Genomic DNA, 22502 nt, shown 5'->3' with positions numbered 1-22502 from the left:
GCCCTTGATTCGCTTGTTCAGGTGTGTTTGATTAGGGTTGGAACTAAACTCTGCAGGGACACCGGCCCTCCAGGATCAACATGAGCCCCCACCCCTGAGCTAGAGCAATATCACATGAGTGCTGTTTGTCCCGAATATAACGATTACAAATGTGATTTTATACAACAGTTCAGTAAATAAATTAATATTGTGTTATATTTTAAACACAATATTGTCTGTTTTTGCTCAGTTTTGCCAACAAAAATATTACCTATAAAGCCACAGCAGAATTGTTGTGCATGTCAGAGCAACACAGTGGTGTTTAGTTTTTTTAATTAATCCGCGTTTTGAACGAATCGGGTGAACCTAGACCCATTCAACCCATTCATAAAGTGAGCCATTTACTGAATTCCTGAATGAATCTGCGTTTTGAACGAATCAATGATTCAAATGATTCATAGATCCAATCATAACGTGAGCCATTTACTGAATTCCTGAATGAATCAGCAGTTTGAACGAATCGTGTGAATCAATGATTCATAGACCCATTCATAAAGTGAGCCATTTACTGAATTCCTGAATGAATCAGCCGTTTGAACTAATCAAATGCATGAAAGACTCATAAAGACATTTACCGCCACCTGCTGGCAGTTTTAGTTTCTTATTTAGAGTATTTTTTCATTTAAAAAAAACGGGGGAAAAAAAAACTTTAAAGGGATAGTTCACCAAAAATTTTTTAATTATGTCATCATTTACTCAAACATGAATGACTTTCTTTTGTAGAACATAAAAGAAGGTATTTTGAAGATTGTTGGTAACAAAGCTGTTTTGGTTACCAATGACTTCCATTGAATGAGCGAAAAGAAAATCAAGTTTCTCAAATGATCTTCTTTTATGTTCCACAGGCCGTTGTAGCCTAAACGTTTATGTGTAATAAATTTTATGTTGAATCAAATAAAATATGTCTTTCTAAAGCTACTATTTGTAATGTCTACTTAATACTTTCTCATTTAACACAAAAATAGCTTTAAATAATCTTTTGGGGGTATTTTCACAGCCAAATGTAATTTGCGATTAATTAATCGACACATTATGTAATTAATTAGATTTAAAATTTTAATCGACTGACAGCCCTACTACATATACTGTATATACAATTATATCTAATAATATAATATTCTTTTTAAAAAACTGAAATATTAAATCTGAAATAAATGGCAAATAAGTGGCACAGATGGCAGCACCTGATCTCATGAAGGAGGAGCAGGTGAGCAATCAGGTCGTCATGGAAACACACGGCTCTCGTTACAAAAGTATCTGAACGCGCGAGATAAACAGCTGTTCCCGTGATGCGCAGCGAGTCTCAAGCATTAACACTGCCGTCTGTAATTAGCACTGACTGCGATTTATGAAGCCGCTTCCCCGAAAAACACATCATATATTTATGAACGGACACTGCACATAAATGAATGATGTGCTTACAATGAATTGTGCAGCTCATTGTACAAATATAGGCTTGCTGAATTCATACAATACCAGACAGGAATGGGTCAGGATAAACTAGTCACCTTGCTAATTAAGTAGTTTTTTTTGTTTTTGTTTCCATATGTCTTATTATAATTTTTTAGAAATGGGGCGTTAGCATGCAAAATAAATAAAATAATAATAATAATAAATGTCATATATATATATAAGTTATTAAAATCTATAAAAAATATTATAATATTATAATAATAATAATATTATACATATATTTTATTTGATAAAATTTAAATAAATTATAAATAAATATTAAAAACTTCAAATAAATAAAATACATTTTACCATAATATTGTTTAGTGCAGCTAAGGAATTCAAATTTGTTTTCATGTCCTGTCTTTTAAAATATATATATATAATATTTTATAACATTATTCATAATATATTGTGACACTGACATACACACACAGACATGTTTAAAATAATTGACATTTTTAATTTAAATAATCCTAAATAAATACAATAAAATGAATATAAAAAATAAAAATAATAAAATAATAAAAATTATATAGAATTATACCTCCTGTTTATATATATTTTTAGTTATACTGTATACAATAAAAAATTAAATAGATATAAATAAAAAATAAAATGCATAAATTTATAAATTGTTACTTAAAATATAAAAAAATATATGAAAAATAAACTAATAAAATAAATACATTTCAGAATACATACAACACTAATAAATAAAATGTATAGATAATATAAAAACATTTATAAATACTAAGTACATTGATAAATAAATTATACAAATTTGTTTTTTTTTATTTGTTGAACATCTTGAATATAACTGAACATATTAATAAAAATTGTAAAAATACTTATTAAAACTACACTAGAAGCTGAATTAACCAGACACACACCAACACAACACACATTTACACAGACTAACCACTTAAAAACAGCTCAGACTGAACGCAAGCGGCCCCTAACGCTCCTGACGGGGCCCCTTCACAATCAGACGGATCCCACTGTGGTGTAGTGTTCGGAGACACTGGAAAACTTCCCCGGATGGATGGAAATAAAGGACAGAATGAAAGCGTCCCGTGTGTTTAACAGCTCACTGATTATGAAGAGCTGCTCGTGTTTCTCAGGGGCCGAGAGCGGTGTGTGCGTCCCAATAAACGCTGCTTCCATTAATGGGCTTTTAAAGGCTCGGAGCAATTAAACGGGAATGGTCTTAATCGACAGTGCGCTGTGCTTCAGTGGAGAGTGCACTGAACGACACGCAACACTCGCTCTGTGAGGAGCGACCCATTCAGACGTGACCCTCACGCCAATCCATCCTCACGGGCCACACAGACTGAGTTCACACACATTACCACATTTCACATCAGAAAACGGGTCACAACTCTGCCATGCGTCAAAGATGTCAAATATCTACTGCAACTCTTCTTCATATGCTCTATATTAGGGCTGTGCAATATTGAAGAAAAATGCGATATGCGATACCTTGTTAAAAAATGCGGTATTTGTTATGCGATACGATATTGTTTAAAGTGTGTAAAATCAATTTAAATTATATTTTAAAATATTTAAAAATGAAAATTATATAACCAATTTGTTTCACATTCTTTCTTGGTGTGTCTGTTCAAACATGAGGAGATGCGAAAGACGAATCAACTCGGTGTTCGCGCGCTGTCTGAAACGCGTCTCTCTCTGTGTGTGTGTATGTGTGTGTGTGTGTGTGCGCACGCTTTGCACGTGTGCGGCAGAATAGCCTATTGTTAAAATGATTCCGATATCGCACGCCCTTGCGATATGCATATTGCGATATTTACATGTGCGATATTTCGATAATTTCGATATATCGTGCAGCCCTACTCTGTATCTTATTGTATCTTATAGTACCCCTGAGAAAATACTGTATTTAATGTAAATACTGTACTTTGACTATATTTGGGCCCCATTTCTTGATGCACTACCTTTGTTAGGCTTTAATGATTGACCAGTTTGTATATTAATTGTTGTGTGTATTTTTCCTTTCTCTTATTTTCTTGCTTCATTTCTGGACATTATTGTTTTTATTTATTATCATCATTAAATTATTGTAATTCTACCTTTATTTAACATTGATATGACAAATGTTTTGACAAACATTGGAGACAATTATAATGGGTGGGCGGGGGGTGTTCATTGTATATATATATATATATAATTTTTTAAACCTTTTTTGCTAACTGTTAAAAAAGGAATGTTCTGATATTCTTAGTGTTTGGGTCACATATATTGGTGATGGTTATGGTATATAAAACAAAATATTCACATCTTGTTATAAATAAATATATATATATATATTAGTGCTGTCAATCGAATTAAAAAAATTAACTAATTAATCACACCTTTTTTCAGAAATTAATCGCAATTAATCACGATTAATCCCACCTAACATTGAAGTTTTTAAAAATACTTGTACATTGCAATACTTTTACATTCAATATTCAAATTAATGTAGACAGTATATTTTTAATATTTGTATAATGGCATATTTTTTATGACTGAAGGACCGTATCACTGATACCAATAGGCTACTACTGATGTCTCTAGGAAAATAATATTTAACGACTAGCCATTCAACATTACAAGAGCTATCAATTTTAACATTTTTAGTCTACTTAAAATAACTTCTAATTTAAGCGAACTTAAAACAATCTTCACATAAACCCATTATAATAAAAGTCATATTTCGTTACCTGTGCCCTTTAGCAAGTAGGAAATATACAGAAACTGAATTAAGTTTGAAGTGCGATATATAATATAAATTATATCAAATTGAAAATTAAACTGATAAAAAGTAAATTTTACTTATTTATCAAGTACATAGTATTTTAGCAGTGCTGAAAATACTACTATATCATAATATGATAAATAATATCACCTATATATATATAATATTACCTATTTTATTTATAATTTATAAAAGTTAAATCAACTATAAATAAATATGATAAAATTCTATTACTTTAATATTTTTAGCAGTGTTGTTTTAAAGAGGATGAATTACTAAATTCAGCAACTTAAGTTCATAAGTTCACTACCATCTACAATAAATTTTAGTCAAATTACTGTCAGATTAAAAAATAAATAAATAAAAATAATAATTAAATAATGAGCCAAGATGATAATGTCATTGTTGAGCGGTGAGAAGTTATCTGATCGCAGAAGAGATGTTTTACAGTCCTAATACTTCTTACATATCAGAGACGTTTGGCCAAAGCCCCGCAGGTTAATTAACTCCGATAAGAGCAGCAATTTAGCAAAGATCCCGAGCATATGGGATGTCTCCTAATCCGTCTTCAGCACTACGGCCGAAACAAATGAGTGCACGTCTAAAAATACACTCTGCTGTGCAGCTCTGAACAATCAAGATCTCAAAATCGTTCAAAACATTTATAAATACAGTCCTCCTGAACGTCTGTCATCACGGTTTCTGGGTCGTTTCCAGAAATCAGCCACATTTCAGCATCACCTCAGAAAACAAATATGTGACCACTAAACCAGTCACAAGGGTCAATTTTTTGAAATTGAGATTTATACATCATCTGAAAGCTGAATAAATGAGCTTTCCATTGATGTATGGTTTGTTAGGATCCGACAATATTTTGAAAATCTGGAATCTGAGGGTGCAAAAAAATCTAAATATTGAGAAAATCACCTTTAAAGTTGTTCAAATGAAGTTCTTAGCAATGCATATTACTAATCAAACATTAAGTTTTGATATATTTACGGTAGGAAATTTACAAAATATCTTCATGGAACATGATCTTTACTTAATATCCTAATGATTTTTGGCATAAAAGAAAAATGGATAATTTTGACCCATACAATGTATTGTTGGCTATTGCTACAAATATACCCCAGCGACTTAAGACTGCTTTTGTGCTCCAGGGTCACATAAATTTCACCAGTGTTTATACACACAAATTCATACACGCGTATTAAAACTGATCCGTCCCGCTATTACTGCTCCATGCTGTTTATTCTGCAGGAGAAACAACAATATTATAGCTATAAAGCAGTGGAGAGTTTTCTGAGTAGTAGCTGTAACAGGTGGCAGATCTCCAGAGCTTTTAGTGTGGAGCCAGAAACCTGCTCTCACTGCAGCGCGGCATGATGGGAATCCGCGGCATTCGGCCTGCAGCACAGCGGACCGCACCAGGATTTTACCGCGTTACGGCTGAGAGGACGATGCAGTGAGGAGGTCATCGCAATTCATCACCTGACAGCCGCCGAACGAAAGCTGAGATCACTGACTCTGGAGAAACTCTCAGAGAACTGCAGAAAACCTTCCTCACATTATATTTTGCATAAAGAAAATTAAAGGGGTCCTATTATGCTTTTTCACTTTTTCAACTTTAGTTAGTCTGTAATGTTGCTGTTTGAGCATAAAAAAGATCTGCAAAGTTACAAAGCTCAAAGTCCACTTCAAAAGGAGATATTTTATTTAACAGAAATCACTTTTCAAAAACTACAACGAACGACTCGTTTGGACTACAACGCGTATTTTCCGGGATTTGTGATATCACAAATATCGACGAATGGGACGAGACCTGGTTGAGCTGCACTAGAGAAGGCAACGAGTGTTATCACTATCAGACACGCTAGCTTTCCCAAGGCAGACGCACTTAGAGTGGTTACAATTTAGTCACTTCCGTGTTGGCTTCACGAGAGAGAGCGGGAGGTTGCCGCTCGGGTTCATCGTTCCCATGAACCCAGAGGAACCGATGGTGTCAGTCTGTCAGTGTAATCTACAGCGAGCAGGACGGTAATCACACCAAAGCGCCGCGCCGAGTCCATCTCGACCCCTGCATGGCCCGTTAACCCCAACACAATCACAGGACACATGTGGCCCCCGTTGAGCGCTGATATAATGCCCCGCCGGGGACGGCTCACATCTGCAGCTGCTCCTCAAGCTAAACCTCCTCCTCTGAACGCGCCTGAGACATGCGCCGCTGCGTGCCAAGCGACGACTTCCAGAATCTATATTAGCACTGAATAAAACACAGCCACATCTGTAACACCACGGTTCAGACGCACAGTAAAACCAGAGCGCTTTTATAGAGGAACACAACGAGGGCATGATTTGACACAGGTTTACACGCATAGAAAATTTCACAGGCCTGTAGTCTGGAGGCTGTGAACACTGAAACATCGCAAAAAGTGAGAAAAAACATACAGCATGACTGATTCTTATGAACAAAGAAAAAAGTGGCTGTAAGTCTGAATCAGACTACTGACTAAATTACTGCCATAAATACTATTTTAATTCAAGAGAAACCTTAAAATGCGATCAAAAAGACAGACTCTTATGAAAAAACTCTTGAACTGGTCAAAAAAGAAAACAGTCTGACAAATGACTCACTGAATCTGAATCAGACTCACTGACAGGACATCCTTGCTGTTAATTGGAGGAAAAAAAATATTTATTTTTTGTCATAAATTATAAATAATTACAAATTAATCTTATTGCAAAAAAAATAGGTTTGACAAAATCACTGCCATAATTGCTACTTTAATCCAAGAAAAACCCTAAAATGTGAAAACTGACTCATCTTACAAATGACTCACTGAATCAGACTCATTTACTGATTGGATTACTGCCATAAATGTTACTTTAAATAAAGCAAAACATTAAAATGTGATCGAAAAGACTCTTATGAATAAATTACTCTTATGAACAGATTCTTGAATTGGAAAAAAAAAAAAAACTCCCTTAATCAGAATCGGTTACTGACAAAACTACTTCCAGAATTGTTATGTGATCAAAACAGCTGATTTTTATGAACAGATTCTTAAATTGGTCAAAAAAAACAAAACTAAAACCAAAACAGTCTGACAAATGACTCGCTGAATCAGACTATGTTATATGAATAAATGACTCTTATGAACAGATTCTTGAATAAATAAATAAATCCCTTAATCAGAATCAGTTAATGACAAAACTACTGCCAGAATTGTTATTTCAATTGAAGAAAACCTCTGAAATGTGATCAAAACAACTGATTTTTATGAACAGATTCTTGAATTGGTAAAAAAAACAAAAACAAAAACACTGACTCCCTGAATCTGAATCAGACTCACTTTCTGACTGGAGCGCAAAACTTGCCGTTTTAATTCAAGAACAAAAATAGTAAAATGTTTTTGAATTCTTATGGAACAATTCTTAAATATGTTTAAAAAAAATCACAGCAAAAATTGCTATTCTAAAAACCCTAAAATATGTTTGAACAAAGGACTGAGTTTTTCCTGAACTGGTCAAAAAGACCAGTCTTACAAATGACTCACTGAATCAGATTTATTTACTGACTGGATAACTGCCATAAATGTTACTTTATTTAAAAGAAAAACATTTAAATGTGATTTAAAAAAATGATTCTTACTATTCTTATAAACAAATGGCTCTTATGACTGCAGAATTAAACAAAAAGCAGTGTGACAAATGAATCCCTGAATCTGAATCACTCTGGTGGAGTGACTGGAAGACTGTCATAAATGCTATTTTAATTCAAGAAAAACTTGATCAAAACAACTGATTCTTATGTACATATGACTCTCGTATTGCTCATAAAGAACTACTGTTTGAATCTTTCTGACAAATGCCTCCCTGATTGCGAACATGACTCACTGACTGACTGGAAGAGCATCTTAAATGCTTGACTTATTTTTCTCATGAATGAGTGATTTTCATGGACTTCTTGAATTGGTTAAAAAATAAAATAAATTATCAGACTCACTGACTGGATGAATGTCAGAAACAATATTAAAATGAAAGAAAAACATTACAATGTGATCGAAAAGAAGCACAAATGACTCCTATGAACAGATTTTTAATTTGGTCAAGAAGACAAAAACAGCTAGTGTTTGAATCAGACGAACAAATGACTCACTGAATCTGAATAAATACTCTAACTTACTGGATAATTAAAGAAAAATATTAAAAGATGATCAAAAATATTCTTGTGAACAAATTATACTTATGGAGTGATTCTTGGAATGGCCAGAAGAACCTGTCTGAGAAAAGACTCACTGAATCACTAAATCTGACTCACTTGCTTGATGACTGCCATAAATGTTATTTTGAACAAATGTAAACAATCAAATGTGATCAAAAGACTGATTCTTATGAACAAATGACTCTTATGAACAAGGAGTCTTTAGGAGTCAACAAGAGTTACTGTTTGAATCAGACTATCAGATGACTCACTGAATCAGAATTAAGACTCACTAATTGACTGGATGATTAAAGAATAAAAGATGATCATTTGTATGAACAAATTAGTTTTATGGAGCGATTCCTGAATTGACCAAAAAGACTCACTGAATCATTCAATCTGACTCACTTTCATGATGACTGCCACAAATGCTATTATATTTAAAGAAAAATAATAAAATCTGATAAAAAAAAAAAAAACACACATCGATTTTGTTGCGTTGTTATGAGAATGGATTGTGTTTGAGGAATATATTTCAGAGCAGAGTTAAATTTGATTAAGACAATCATGCATTTGGCTCCATGTTGTTTGGAAAGTTTCAGTGACTAACATCAAACTTTGAATCACTCACAACAAGCCTAAACCCAGTGAAATACCCACAATCCCCTGGGATTATGGGTTAAAACTCAAGAACAAATGGTTTGAAGAAAGGCAATGAACATACTCAAGTATGCAAACACAAAATGCCTGCGGAAGCAAAGCTCAACGTGTGTTGTGCCACGACAGAAAGAGCCTCTTTACATGTTCACTAAACGTGTAATAATAAGCTGAGAGGATTGGTATTCGATCACTCACCCGTCATTGGAGCAGGTCAGAAACTCCTCTTTAATTTTGGGATGCCAGCAGCCGTCGTTCAGCATCGCCGTGTGACCCTACAAGAGGACAGACGACAGATTAAGATGATCATCAGGATGCAAAGTGCAAATTAAGCAACATTCAATTTGAGTAACAGGAAAAAATAAATACAAATAAAATTCTAGTAAATTAATTAAAACATATAAGGGTCAAAGACGAAAAAATGTTTAAGCATAAAAACATAAGTGTAATACGGCTTTAAATTGTTGTTGATTTTCCCCAAAAAATGTAAAAAGTTTTCAGTTTAATTTAATTGCAATGTTTTTTTTGTTTTTCTGAGCAAAAAATAAATATCATAAATTTTCCCCTGATTTACAGAAGAGACCCACTAAAATGTCATTCAGTGTAACGATCTTCTCAGGCATATTTACAACAAAAATTAGTTTATGACACATTAAAAGACTAATTACTTTCACCCCAAATACTAATTAGCTGTAATTTTACATTTTTAAAATGTGCCACTATCCTAGGTTTTGCCCATTTGTCAGTAATTTTTTTTTACTCCTTTAAAACACAATAAAATTTAATTTGCTCCCTTCTTATTTTATATATATATTAATATGTACACGTCAGAATAAGCATGTTGTTTGAATTTTTACATAAATATTGTGTTACACTGAATGACAATGTAACATTATTTCAACCAAATTGTGACATTTTATTCTCCAAAAACTTATTTGAAACCTTAAAAATAGACACTTTATTTACATTTAATGTGCTTTCTATGGACATAAAATTATAAACTTTTGTACATTTATTTTGATGCGGACATCTTAACGTCTTTGACCCATAAATTAATAAACAAATCATTTGAATCATAAATAAATAAACATACATACTAAGTAAAATACCAATAAATAATTGAAATAACATTAATAAATAAAAATAAAATCTGAATGAAATTCCAGTCACTAACAAATAAATACAATATAAATATAATTCCAATAAATAATTTGAATCATATTAATACATCCGGATACAATTCCAAAGGTTTGGTTCATATTAATAAATAAATGAATAGAAATAAAATCTGAATTAAAATAATTTGGATCATATGAATAAAATAAATATAAAAATGTTAATACTATTCCAATAAATAACTGAATCACATTAATACATAAATAAATAAAAAATTATATCTGAATACAATTCCAATTAATAATTTGAATTATATTAATACATTTAAAAAAAATCTGGATAAAATTCCAAAAGTTTGAGTCAAATAAATAAATACTAGGAAAAAAACTACAATTTGAATACAATTCCAATAAATAATTTGAATCATGTTAATAAATAAATAAAAATAACATTTGCACAATTCCAATGAATACTTTGAATCATATTAATACATACATGCATAAAAATAATATCTAAATAAAGTTACAATAAATAATTTGAATCATATAAATAAAAAAATAAATAATTTGAATCAACGTCAATGTGTCAACGCTGATTATATAATAGAATAGAATACATTTTCTGGTCTTACTATGGATGATTAATGGTGCTTTAGAATAATGCATATCTTTCTTACTAAACACCACTACTAATAAATATCAGCCTAACATGAATAAAACGATGTTCTGTCCTACATTATTTCCTAATGAATGAATACTCGGTTTCACATTCACACGCTACAGAAGAAAACATGTTTCCGATGTTGACTTTAAAGTGTTAATGTAGACACAGGAAACGAGTCCAATCGAAGAACAGGAAATGCATCAGAAGGCTTTTATAAAGTCATTCTGAGAGAATAAATAAAGCTGTCAGTGATTGTCTGTAATGATGAGCACATGCTGCATTATTAAAGCGTGCCATCACAAATATGTTCTGCAGCATTTGTTCACTTGACCTTCACGACGTCCAAGGACACACACTGGCCTCATGGGATACGAAACACTAATTCAGAGCAGATATCTGGCTCCATCCTCACATAGTTTGAGGACGGATCATGCATCACAACTGCTTCCTGTCCGTCAGTGACTAAACAGGAAACAAAAGATGATTTGTTTGGAGCTACTGACCACAGACGCAATATGACTGACCGCTAATAATACCTACAAAAACTAAAAACTATTAAATATTGTTTGTGTTAAATGACATAAAATAAAATATAAAAATTAAACTAAAAACTAAAATAAGTATTAAAGTTTAAGTACTAAAATGAGTTATTTTTTAGCTTAATTTATTATTATAAATTTTTTTTTATTAGTTGTGTTTTTTTTAATAATTCAGATTTTTTATGTTTTTGAAAGAGTCGTTTCTTCTCATCAAGGCTGCATTTATTTGATCAAAAGTACATTAGAAGTTGTGAAATATTATTACAATTTAAAATAACTGTTTTCTATTGAATATATTTTGAAATATAATTTATTTCTGTGATGCAAAGATGAATTATCATTAGCGCTCAATTATTAATAATGGCTGTTATTATTATTATCATCAATGTTGAAAGCAGTTGTGCTGCTTCAAATTTCTGTGGAAACTCTGATACATTTTATTTTTCAGGATTCACAGATGAATAGAAAGTTCAAAAGAACAGGATTTGTTTGAAATATAATTATTTTGTAACATTATAAATGTCTTTACTGTCACTTTTGATCCATTTAATGTGTCCTTGAGTAGAAATATCAATTACTTTTTTGTTTTTTAACTAAATATTACTTACCCCAATGTATCTCAGTTTGAAAAATTCAGCTTTAAATCACTGAAATAAATTACAGGTTTACAACAGATTAACATAGAAAACCATTATTTTAAATTGCAATAATATTTAAAATTTTTTTATGTATTTTTGATTAAATAAATGCAGCCTTGGTGAGCAGAAGAGAGCAGAAAGTTGTACGCACCCCCCTCCACCCCAAAAAAACATCAAAAACACAAACAATTACTACAAAAAAAAAAAAAAAACTAAAATGAAATATAAAAACAAGAAAGTAATATTAATAAATGCTACAATAGTATACAAGTGTGTCTGTAGTGTACGCCAAGTGTGCTCACATGTGGAAGTAATAACTATGAAAATAAAAGACTGAATTCAAGTATTTCTGTTATGGATGTCCAGTTGGCATATTTCAACAGCAAAACAAGACATTGACAATGATTGAAGAAAACGATATTTATGTCTGACGCTGAAATGCACTCGCTAGGGTACATAACGAACCCAAACCTAATTACAGTTTGTCCTGCAGCGACTGTGGCGTGCCGACACACTACATTAGTGACGCGAGCCACGCTTCACACACTGATTACAGAGGGACAGTGTGTCTGCGGACGGGCCAAAGGACCAGGTGCAACATTTAGTGTGCGCTGGCCTCTCTGATGTAGTTCATGTACACCTCATTACGCCTCAGTCAACAAACAGCGTCCAGATGCAGCAAACACACAGACCATGAGAACTGACAAACACTCCGAGCATGTGAACAAGCAGAGCAGATACTGAGCGCAAATCAGCCAAAAAGCGTCTATAAGATGCATACTGGTTTGTCCATTTCTGACCCTTAGAATTAAAGGGATTATAGCAGCAAATTTACATTTAGTCATTTATTCATTCAGCAGACGCTTTTATCCAATGAGGACAATGGAAGCATTCAAAATCAACAAAAGAGCAATGATATGCAAGTGCTGTGACAAGTCTCAGTTGCAATGATATAAAAAGAGTCTCCATTCATAAATTCATAACATTCAAAGCAAAAACTCAAATAAACTGAAATGATACACAAATAATAATCATCAAACATACTTAATTCTAATCAAATTATTAAATCAGTCCAAAATATGAAAATAGAAAAAGAAATGGCTCCAACAGGGATAGTTCACTCAAAAAGAGCCCTTTTCGCTGGTAAAATGTGAGTCAATGGCTACTGCCACTTTGAGAGTCAAAAATGCATATACAGACAACACTAAATTAATCCCCGTGGCTCCTGACAATATATCGAGGTCTTATGAAGCGAAACAATCAGTCTGTGCAAGAAACGGAACATTATTTACAGCATTATTACCAGTAATCCAGAGCCTCAGGCAAACGGTCTGAAGTGATGTCCGGTTCACGAACGAATCATTCTTTTGAACCGGTTCTTTTTGGTGAACTATTTGAACCAGTTCACCAAATCGGACTGAATCATCTGAATCAGTTCCCTTCTCGAGCAGCACAGATCTACTAGTTACTCAAACTAGTAAAAATCTAAAGAAGACCACATTTATTCACTTTGTATGCTTTAGAGATGTAAAATATCCACATTTCACATCGAGTGCTTTAATAATATAATTGCATATACGTAACGTCATCGAGTAATTATGTAAACAAACTGGTGAATCGTTTATTTGAACCAGTTGATTGAAGTGAACTGTCTGAAGGAATCAGTTCACAGAAAAGAATCAGGTTTCCCAGTGTGTCAGGCTCTGGATTACAGGTAATAATGTTGTAAATAATGTTCAGTTTCTTGCACAGACCGTTCATTTCGCTTCATAAGACCTCAATATATTGTCAGGAGCCACGGGGATTAATTTTGTGTTTAATCATATGCTTTTTTGACTAAAAGTGCCGGCAGCCATTGACTTGCATTTTATGAGCCACCAAGGACCACACTTTTAGCTAAAAATCACTGTTCTACTTGAGAAAACTTTTTCTTTTAATATTAATTTTTAGTATTAATCAATGCATGCTGATGAATAGTTTTTCTGTTATCATAGTTTATAGTTATATGTAGGGATGCACCGATACTGGTATCGGGCCCGATACTGAGCTCCTGTACTCGTACTCGTTAAAATGCCCCGATACCAAACGCCGATACCACACAGCATGTGATAAGTGCCATATTCAGACAAAGAAATACCGACAACAGAAAGCAGAATGGGGTTATTAGAGATTAAAGATGTCTACGAAGTATATGTATGCAATGAATATACTGTTAAACATTCAGTATTAACGCCTGTATAGCTGAAGTGCGCGAGCTGATAAAAAAAGCACGCTGAGTGGATTGAGCGCGCTGGCGGCGCAGACGAGCGAGCTTGTCGAGTGAATATACCTTTCTCACAGACATCACTGGAAAGTTTGTAGTTCGGTCGGATATGTCAAAAACAAGTAAGTAAAACAATGCACAAGTTACTTAATGGTAGGGAGAGAGGGAGAGGGAGAGAGAGAGAGAGAGAGCTTCTGTTATGTGATCTTTATTGATGTTCGCTCACTTAGCATCATTTGGATTAAAACTAAATCGTAAATATAAGAATTTATAGGGGCATTCACTATAAATGTCATTTATTTTCACTCTTATGAGTGTTTCTGCATTATATGAGTGGCTTTGGAATATAAACCGTTACGTTTCAGATGAAAAAAAACGCGACTTCTATTTATGAAAATATCACAGTTAGGAGATTTATAGCGAGTGGTTCCCTGCATTTTTACAGCAAAGCGCGTGATTACAGTACTAAGCCGCTGCAATAGAGCAGCTCTAATGCTATAAATTAAAGATGATGTAGGCTAACATAGAGAGAGAAAAAAATGGACAGTGAAAGTAAACAAAAACTTGTAAAATACATTTTAATGGACATAATTAAGTGTGAAAATAACAGAAGGATATACAGTCAAACCAAAAATTATTCAGAGACCAGATATAATTTTTGATATTTTTTTACTAGTGGGTGAAGGACACTATAGTTCATTTATGTAAAGTGAGGATAGCAAAATAAACTAAACGGTGATATATTATACCCAAACATTCTTCATACAGTGGACTACCAGTCAAATTGATACAAATTTGGGACCAAAAATTATTCAGACCGAGTCTGGGAAAAAATTTAAGTTCAGGTTTGCATGAACCTGGTTGACAGCATGCCCAGGAGACTACAGGCTGTCATTAAGGCAGCCTTTATCTATTTGATAAATTAAGTTAACCAACTAACATTATACATACTCTTTTGGTTTCTGTACCCAATATTTTAAAAATTTACAAATGCAATGAAAATATTGGTATCGGTACTCGGTATCGGCAAGTACCAAAAATAAAAGTATCGGTATCGGGCGAGTACTGGAAAAAGTGGTATCGTGCATCCCTAGTTATATGGTAACAAAAGTGGTTAACGTTGAACCCGTTTTTTTTTCATCAGCATTATTTGTGATTTTAATTTTGTGAACGGGAGTTCCTCTTTTGCTGCGTTATAAACAGGGCTTCGGACGCTTTCGTTTTCGAATTCGCGATCTTGGCATCACGTTTTACAAAAAAAGATAATTGTCTGTTGTGTTTACATTGATACACCTATCACTTTTTAAGACTAAAACACATGCTTGAAAGGTGGATTCATTGCTATTCTTAATTGAAAAGCACAACAACAATAGTAGGCTACAATCACAAACTAGTTTATATAACGTTTATTAACAAAAACGAGGCATGGCATAGGCACATGCTGTAGCCTATATATAGATGAATAAATTAGTGAGTATTAGTGAGCAACATTTGTGACCCTGGAGCACAAAAGCAGTCTTAAGTCGCTGGGGTATATTTGTAGCAATAGCCAACAATACATTGTATGGGTCAAAATTATTGATTTTCTTTAACTAGAGGGTTATGTATGGGTCAAAATTATACATTTTCTTTAACTAGAGGGTTAATAAAGAAAAAGTTACTTGAATCATGTTGTAGTTACATTTACAAGTTGACTAGTTAAAAATCGTAAAAAATCGAGAATCGGTCAAACACTCTGGAAAAATTGAGATTTAAATTTTTTGCCAAATCGCCCAGCCCTACTTTAAGATTTCTACACGCAAATGTGTCTTTAAAGTTACCTTGGTATTGGCCATGTCCACAATATACTGATCTCCTTTGATGCATTCGAGGACCTGGAATCCGTCGCGGTCCAGAACTTTGGCCTGCGAGTTTCCCGCCACCACCAGAATGACGTCACCGGTGACGCTGTACTGCAGAGACCTGATCTGATGACTGCAATGACACAAACACACACGATATTATATATGATATATGATCGATATAAAAGAGACCACATCACAGTTTTGTTATTACAGGCATTGGTCAGATAGCAGATATTTTTTTTAAATAATTTAATAGCTAACTTAAATATAATTTTTTTTATTAAAACAATTAAAAAAACAGCATTTATTGTAAAAGTAGTATAGCAATTATTATTAAATATTTAAAAGCATACTTTTTTATTTTACTTTATACTGGGGTATATTTGTAGCAATAGCCAACAATACATTGTATGGGTCAAAATTATACATTTTCTTTAACTAGAGGGTTAATAAAGAAAAAGTTACTTGAATCATGTTGTAGTTACATTTACAAGTTGACTAGTTAAAAATCGTAAAAAATCGAGAATCGGTCAAACACTCTGGAAAAATTGAGATTTAAATTTTTTGCCAAATCGCCCAGCCCTACTTTAAGATTTCTACACGCAAATGTGTCTTTAAAGTTACCTTGGTATTGGCCATGTCCACAATATACTGATCTCCTTTGATGCATTCGAGGACCTGGAATCCGTCGCGGTCCAGAACTTTGGCCTGCGAGTTTCCCGCCACCACCAGAATGACGTCACCGGTGACGCTGTACTGCAGAGACCTGATCTGATGACTGCAATGACACAAACACACACGATATTATATATGATATATGATCGATATAAAAGAGACCACATCACAGTTTTGTTATTACAGGCATTGGTCAGATAGCAGATATTTTTTAAAATAATTTAATAGCTAACTTAAATATTATTTTTTTATTAAAACAATTTAAAAAAACAGCATTTATTGTAAAAGTAGTATAGCAATTATTATTAAATATTTAAAAGCATACTTTTTTATTTTACTTTATACTATAATGTATTAATGCCTTCATTTTAACTACATAAAATCATAGACTGCACCAATACAAAATTAATCAATACAAGTATAAATTTTAAAGTATAAATATTTTATATATAAATAATTAAAATATTAAAATCATTATATTAAAATCATGATTAAATATAAAGTTGGTTTATATATATAATTTCACCCCAAAATAGGAATAAATCAATTTTATTTTGCTTTATAGAAAATATTAATGGTAATAATAAGGCTGTATTTTCTTCAAATAGACAGACTGTTTAATACTTAAATAATATTTTATTGTATTACTTTGGTGTGATATATATACGGTGTGATATTATATTCCTACAATAATTAAAAATGTTCATTAAAAAATTATTTCATTTTGACAATGTGCTTAATTTTCATAAAAATAATGTCAAATATATTAATGGTCTTAAAAAGTCAGTCATTTTTTCTTTCTTTTAATTCAGGAAGGCACTTTCTGTAGGTCCAAACCTGGTCATGAGCATCAATAATCAAAGACCGAAATCAACTGGGAGAATCTCATGAAACCCATCAAGATCATGTCCAAAATAATGCTTAAAAATGTCATAGTTCATCCCGACATTTTACTTTTCTTTCATTCTCATCACTTTAATGCAATTACCTTTTATTTAAATAAATTAAAAGCTGCACTACAAACACTACCATGATGCATAAATACAATTTAAATAATATATCAGTGTTTTTGCATTACAGCAACGGTGAGAACGTGCTTCACTGTCATTAAAACGACAAAAGCATAAAGTATTAAAAAAAGTCTCAATTTTCTTGGTTTCTTTCTTCATGTTCTGGTGTGTAATGTGACCCAGCCGTGTTCAAGCACATAAGCTGTGCTAATGCAGAACAAGCACAAGATAACACAGCATGATCTGTGCAAACGCAGTCCAGTTGGAAGCGATTCATCATCTCTGTTTGAGAGTGAATTGAGCACAAATAGAGTCAGATTGAGCGCTGCGGTCCTGGAGAGGCTGTAAACGGTGTCAATGACTCTGTGAGAGCGCAGAGAAGAAGAAAACACGGCCATCAGAGGCAGAGGTCCGCTGTAAATTCCTGTTACCCTCTGCGGGTCACCGGCTTTATGGGCTCCACATGGGCCGCGTGTTTTCTTTGGCCGCTCTGCTCGCCGTCTGCTGGTAAAAAGATGCCACCGTACCTGGGCTGATGAACTCGTTAATGTGCCGTGGAGGTTTAGTAAATCACACTCGGGCTCAGCCAATTAGAGTTCAATATCTCGAGACAATTGGGTTCCACTTTTAGGAGGATTTCAAGGAAAAACAAAAGACAAGAACAAAAATACCCAGCATCTGGCTGCATTTAGCTGATTCGACCGGAGATCTAAAAATAGGCTTTGTATGGAAAATGTGAGTTATATTTTATTTTTGCAATAAATTAATGGATTATTTGGGGATAAAATGTGCTTAATTATAATTAATAATGAGTGCTCATAAATGGCTGTTGGGATAGTATTCTTACTTGAGTAGAGGCTTGGACCCGGAAATAGTATTCAGTACTAGGGCTGGGACAATAAATCCATGCATCGCAAATCGAGAAATGATTCTGCATCGATTCTGAGATTTTCCGAATGCATCGTGATTGTCTCTCGAATCGATTCTGAGCTTAGTTTGTAACAGCAGATAGCGCTGCGTGCTTTAGAAATAGCCGTATTCTGCTTGCTTCCAGTTCCTTACACACGCACCATTTGAACCTAAAATAATCATTCATAAAGTTCGAAAAGGTTAAAGCGAATTACAAGGATGTTCACAGTGGGCTGTGTCCTGGGCTGATGAACTCGTTAATGTGCCGTGGAGGTTTAGTAAATCACACTCGGGCTCAGCCAATTAGAGTTCAATATCTCGAGACAATTGGGTTCCACTTTTAGGAGGATTTCAAGGAAAAACAAAAGACAAGAACAAAAATACCCAGCATCTGGCTGCATTTAGCTGATTCGACCGGAGATCTAAAAATAGGCTTTGTATGGAAAATGTGAGTTATATTTTATTTTTGCAATAAATTAATGGATTATTTGGGGATAAAATGTGCTTAATTATAATTAATAACAAGAAAATGCAAAAAATAAAATAAAAATAAAAATAAAATATAAACAGAATTCATTTTTTTCATGTAAAATATAATTTTATAATTTTATTCTCTTTAGATTTTCATTACTGTAAAACATTATAAATGCTACAAATGTTTATCTACATAAGCATAAGATAAATGTATCAAATATTACCATAATGTTTATTTTAATACTAAATAAATTTAAATAATAAATAATTTTGATAATATTATATTGTAATATATGTTTTTGCATTCAATTAATGGGAATTGAAAAGGTTGAAGCGAATTACAAGGATGTTCACAGTGGGCTGTGTTTACATTAATCTCGCATCATAAAAGCCGACGTGCAAGTACATTTCACCACTTACATTACTCAGCCGAACACCCAAGCGCCCTTCTTCGTGAGCATTTGAGTGTGCGGTTAGAAACTAGCCTAGAGCGCCATCTGCTGTTAAAAACTAAGCTCCGAATCGATTCGAGAGAGAATCACGATACATTCCGAAAATCTCAGAATTGATCCACGAATCGCGACGCATCGATTTATTGTCCCAGCCCTTTTATTTTAATAATAAATAAATTTAAATAAATAATTTTGATAATATTATATTGTAATATATGTTTTTGCATTCAATTAATGGGAATTTGGGGATAAAATTTAATTAATTATAATTATTAATGACAAAATGCAAAAAAAACTCTTTTTCTGCATGTAAAATATTTTTATTTTATAATAGAAATCTCTGTAAAGTTATTTTAATTCCTTTATTCCTTTAATTAATTTATTAATTATAAACACTACATATGTTTATCTACATCAGCATAAATTAAAGGCACCAAATATTACCATAATGTTTATTTTTTATTATACAATTTAAATAATAAAAATACTGTAAGCGCCCTTCTTCGTGAGCATTTGAGTGTGCGGTTAGAAACTAGCCTAGAGCGCCATCTGCTGTTAAAAACTAAGCTCCGAATCGATTCGAGAGAGAATCACGATACATTCCGAAAATCTCAGAATTGATCCACGAATCGCGACGCATCGATTTATTGTCCCAGCCCTATCTAGCAGACACTATACCAACAAAGCACAATTTAACTTAAAATTAATAAGTTAGTAAAATAATATTCTTTTGGCCATCAGACCCCCTTCTTGAATCAGTTATGTACTTTTTACTGTACAAATAAATGCAGCCTTGCTGAGCAGAAGAAAATATTACAGATCCCAATTTGAACACTATGTGTGAGTGTTATAAATGTATTAATAGAGCTGTAGTGATTATTATTATTGTCTTACGTTTCTTATTTTATTTTAATGCATAAAAATGTAACCGAGCAGCTGACGAGTAACACGGTTTCAGCGCAGACTTTCCTCGCGCTTTGGACTAACGAGCTCGTGCAGCGCTGTCAGAATGCATGCAATCCGTGCCTGCATTAGAAAACAATGTTCTGCAGTTTATTTACTAATTTGAGTCCATTTCGTGATTTTAATCATCATACAGTAACCAGCAACATCCACCCCGTCCTTTTCTTATCGAAGACATGCGCTGCAGCACTAAACAGTCTCTCGCTGTCGGTGCTTGCAATGATTTTTGCGTCTTTCTCCGACACTTTTAAATGCTTCCACACTGACAATTAGGGTTGGGTATCGTTAGAAATTTTCCGGTTCCGGTTAAAATGCATGAAAATATTTTCTATCACTTTGTTTATCACTCTTGAAATGACCTGTACACTAAATAATCTAACCCTCACACTTACATAACAATAGCAGTCTATTTATTTAGTGGTCCAAGTTGAAGTCAGTATGTATATTAATGACAATATGGGAGAAATATAATGTAATTTAGTGGCGGCAGCTGCCGGTACGTGTACAGTGAGACAAAACAACGTGCACAGTTATCAAAGACGCGAGTGCGCGTACAGTCGTGGAAAACGATGTGTTCGGCAGTTAAAGACGCGGTGCGTCTGTGGAGTGCACGTCACGGGAAACAATGTGCTCAGTAATTCAAGAGGCAGGGCGGCGTTTCTGTTATTTGGTTTGTGACACCCTTTACGGGAAACGCCGGCGCAAGGCTGCTCACAGCGCTTGGTCACGTGTCGCACCAGAACCGTTTTCGGAACCGAAACTTAGAAATAGCTCATGGTTCCGGTTCTTTTCAAAAAACAGAACCAGTTCGGAATAAGAACCGGTTCTCGGTTCCCAACCCTACAGACAACATGTTTGTTGCATTAGTGCACGCCTCTATTTGATCGCGTCACATCAATGTTCCGCACAATTTTGGCCTTTTCGCTTATTCAATTTCAGCTGCCGAACATTCTGTGCATCCCTAATATAATAATAGTAACTCACCATTCACACGGCTGCAGGGACCGGAAGGCATGCAGCGCCGCGTCCATCCCGGCGAAATCCCAAAACTTCACGTCGTAGTCGTAGCCGCCGGTGACCAGACGAGCGCCAGACGGATCCAGAGCCAAAGCTGAGACCTGAACAAGCAGAGACCATCAGAAATGAGCTTCATTAGATGCTCTCTTGGGGCTTAAAAGACAATTAATACTCAGCAATATTATCCAGAACAACATCTGGACCGAACTGAGCTGAATAATCACACTGTTGTCTTCTGTGCAGCTGCTTTGAAAACTGATCTGAAAGAATTTTTGAATTTGAATTTGTTTTAAATGATTAATTTTGCAACTTTGGCAAACACTTGAAACTATATATGAAGAGTTCGTTTGCAAAGACTTCAATTGATCTCAATCAAACTGCAGTTGGGTTATTTTGACTAGGTTAAAAAATAACAAAAAAATACAGCTAACTAACACAATAAAAACATGATAACATCATAAAAAACATGATTTTTGAAAATTTGAAAAAAACGGAGTTATCTGTTTTTGCAAATAAACTCTTCATATATAGAAAATTTATATATAAATCTATAATGTAACATTATTTTTATTGTTATGTATTAATTAAATATTAATTCATAAAATAATAAATACTTAATAATATTGCTAATAATAATAATACCAATAATTTGCTTAAATATCAAAAAAGTAATGTAAAATGTAAATAATTTGTATGGTATGTGACTTTTGGACAGTATATATAATACCTTATATAATAATTATGTAATTATTTCATTTTTAAAAATAATTATTGTAATTATTATATTATATAAAAATATATATGAACTAAAGAGAAAATTAATATATAA

The 22502-nt window shown here is 33.3% G+C and overlaps 1 protein-coding gene across 1 annotated transcript in view; it reads right to left on the bottom strand.

Annotated features, from left to right (window-relative positions):
- The window catches only part of LOC107727897 (WD repeat-containing protein 70-like), a 92162-nt gene that overhangs the window by 49692 nt on the left and 19968 nt on the right, over positions 1-22502 (bottom strand). The window contains exons 7-9 of the mRNA XM_016537937.1: positions 21641-21774; positions 16798-16951; positions 9309-9385 (exon numbers count right to left, since the gene is read on the bottom strand). Of these exons, the coding sequence (XP_016393423.1) occupies positions 9309-9385; positions 16798-16951; positions 21641-21774 (365 nt within the window). The remainder of the gene's footprint in view (positions 1-9308; positions 9386-16797; positions 16952-21640; positions 21775-22502) is intronic.

The sequence above is a fragment of the Sinocyclocheilus rhinocerous genome, unplaced genomic scaffold, assembly GCF_001515625.1.
Source record: "Sinocyclocheilus rhinocerous isolate Xijiao unplaced genomic scaffold, SAMN03320098_v1.1 scaffold42, whole genome shotgun sequence".
Taxonomy (NCBI): Eukaryota; Metazoa; Chordata; class Actinopteri; order Cypriniformes; family Cyprinidae; genus Sinocyclocheilus; species Sinocyclocheilus rhinocerous.
Note: the sequence above shows the minus strand (reverse complement) of the source record. Positions and strands in the feature narration are given on the sequence as shown.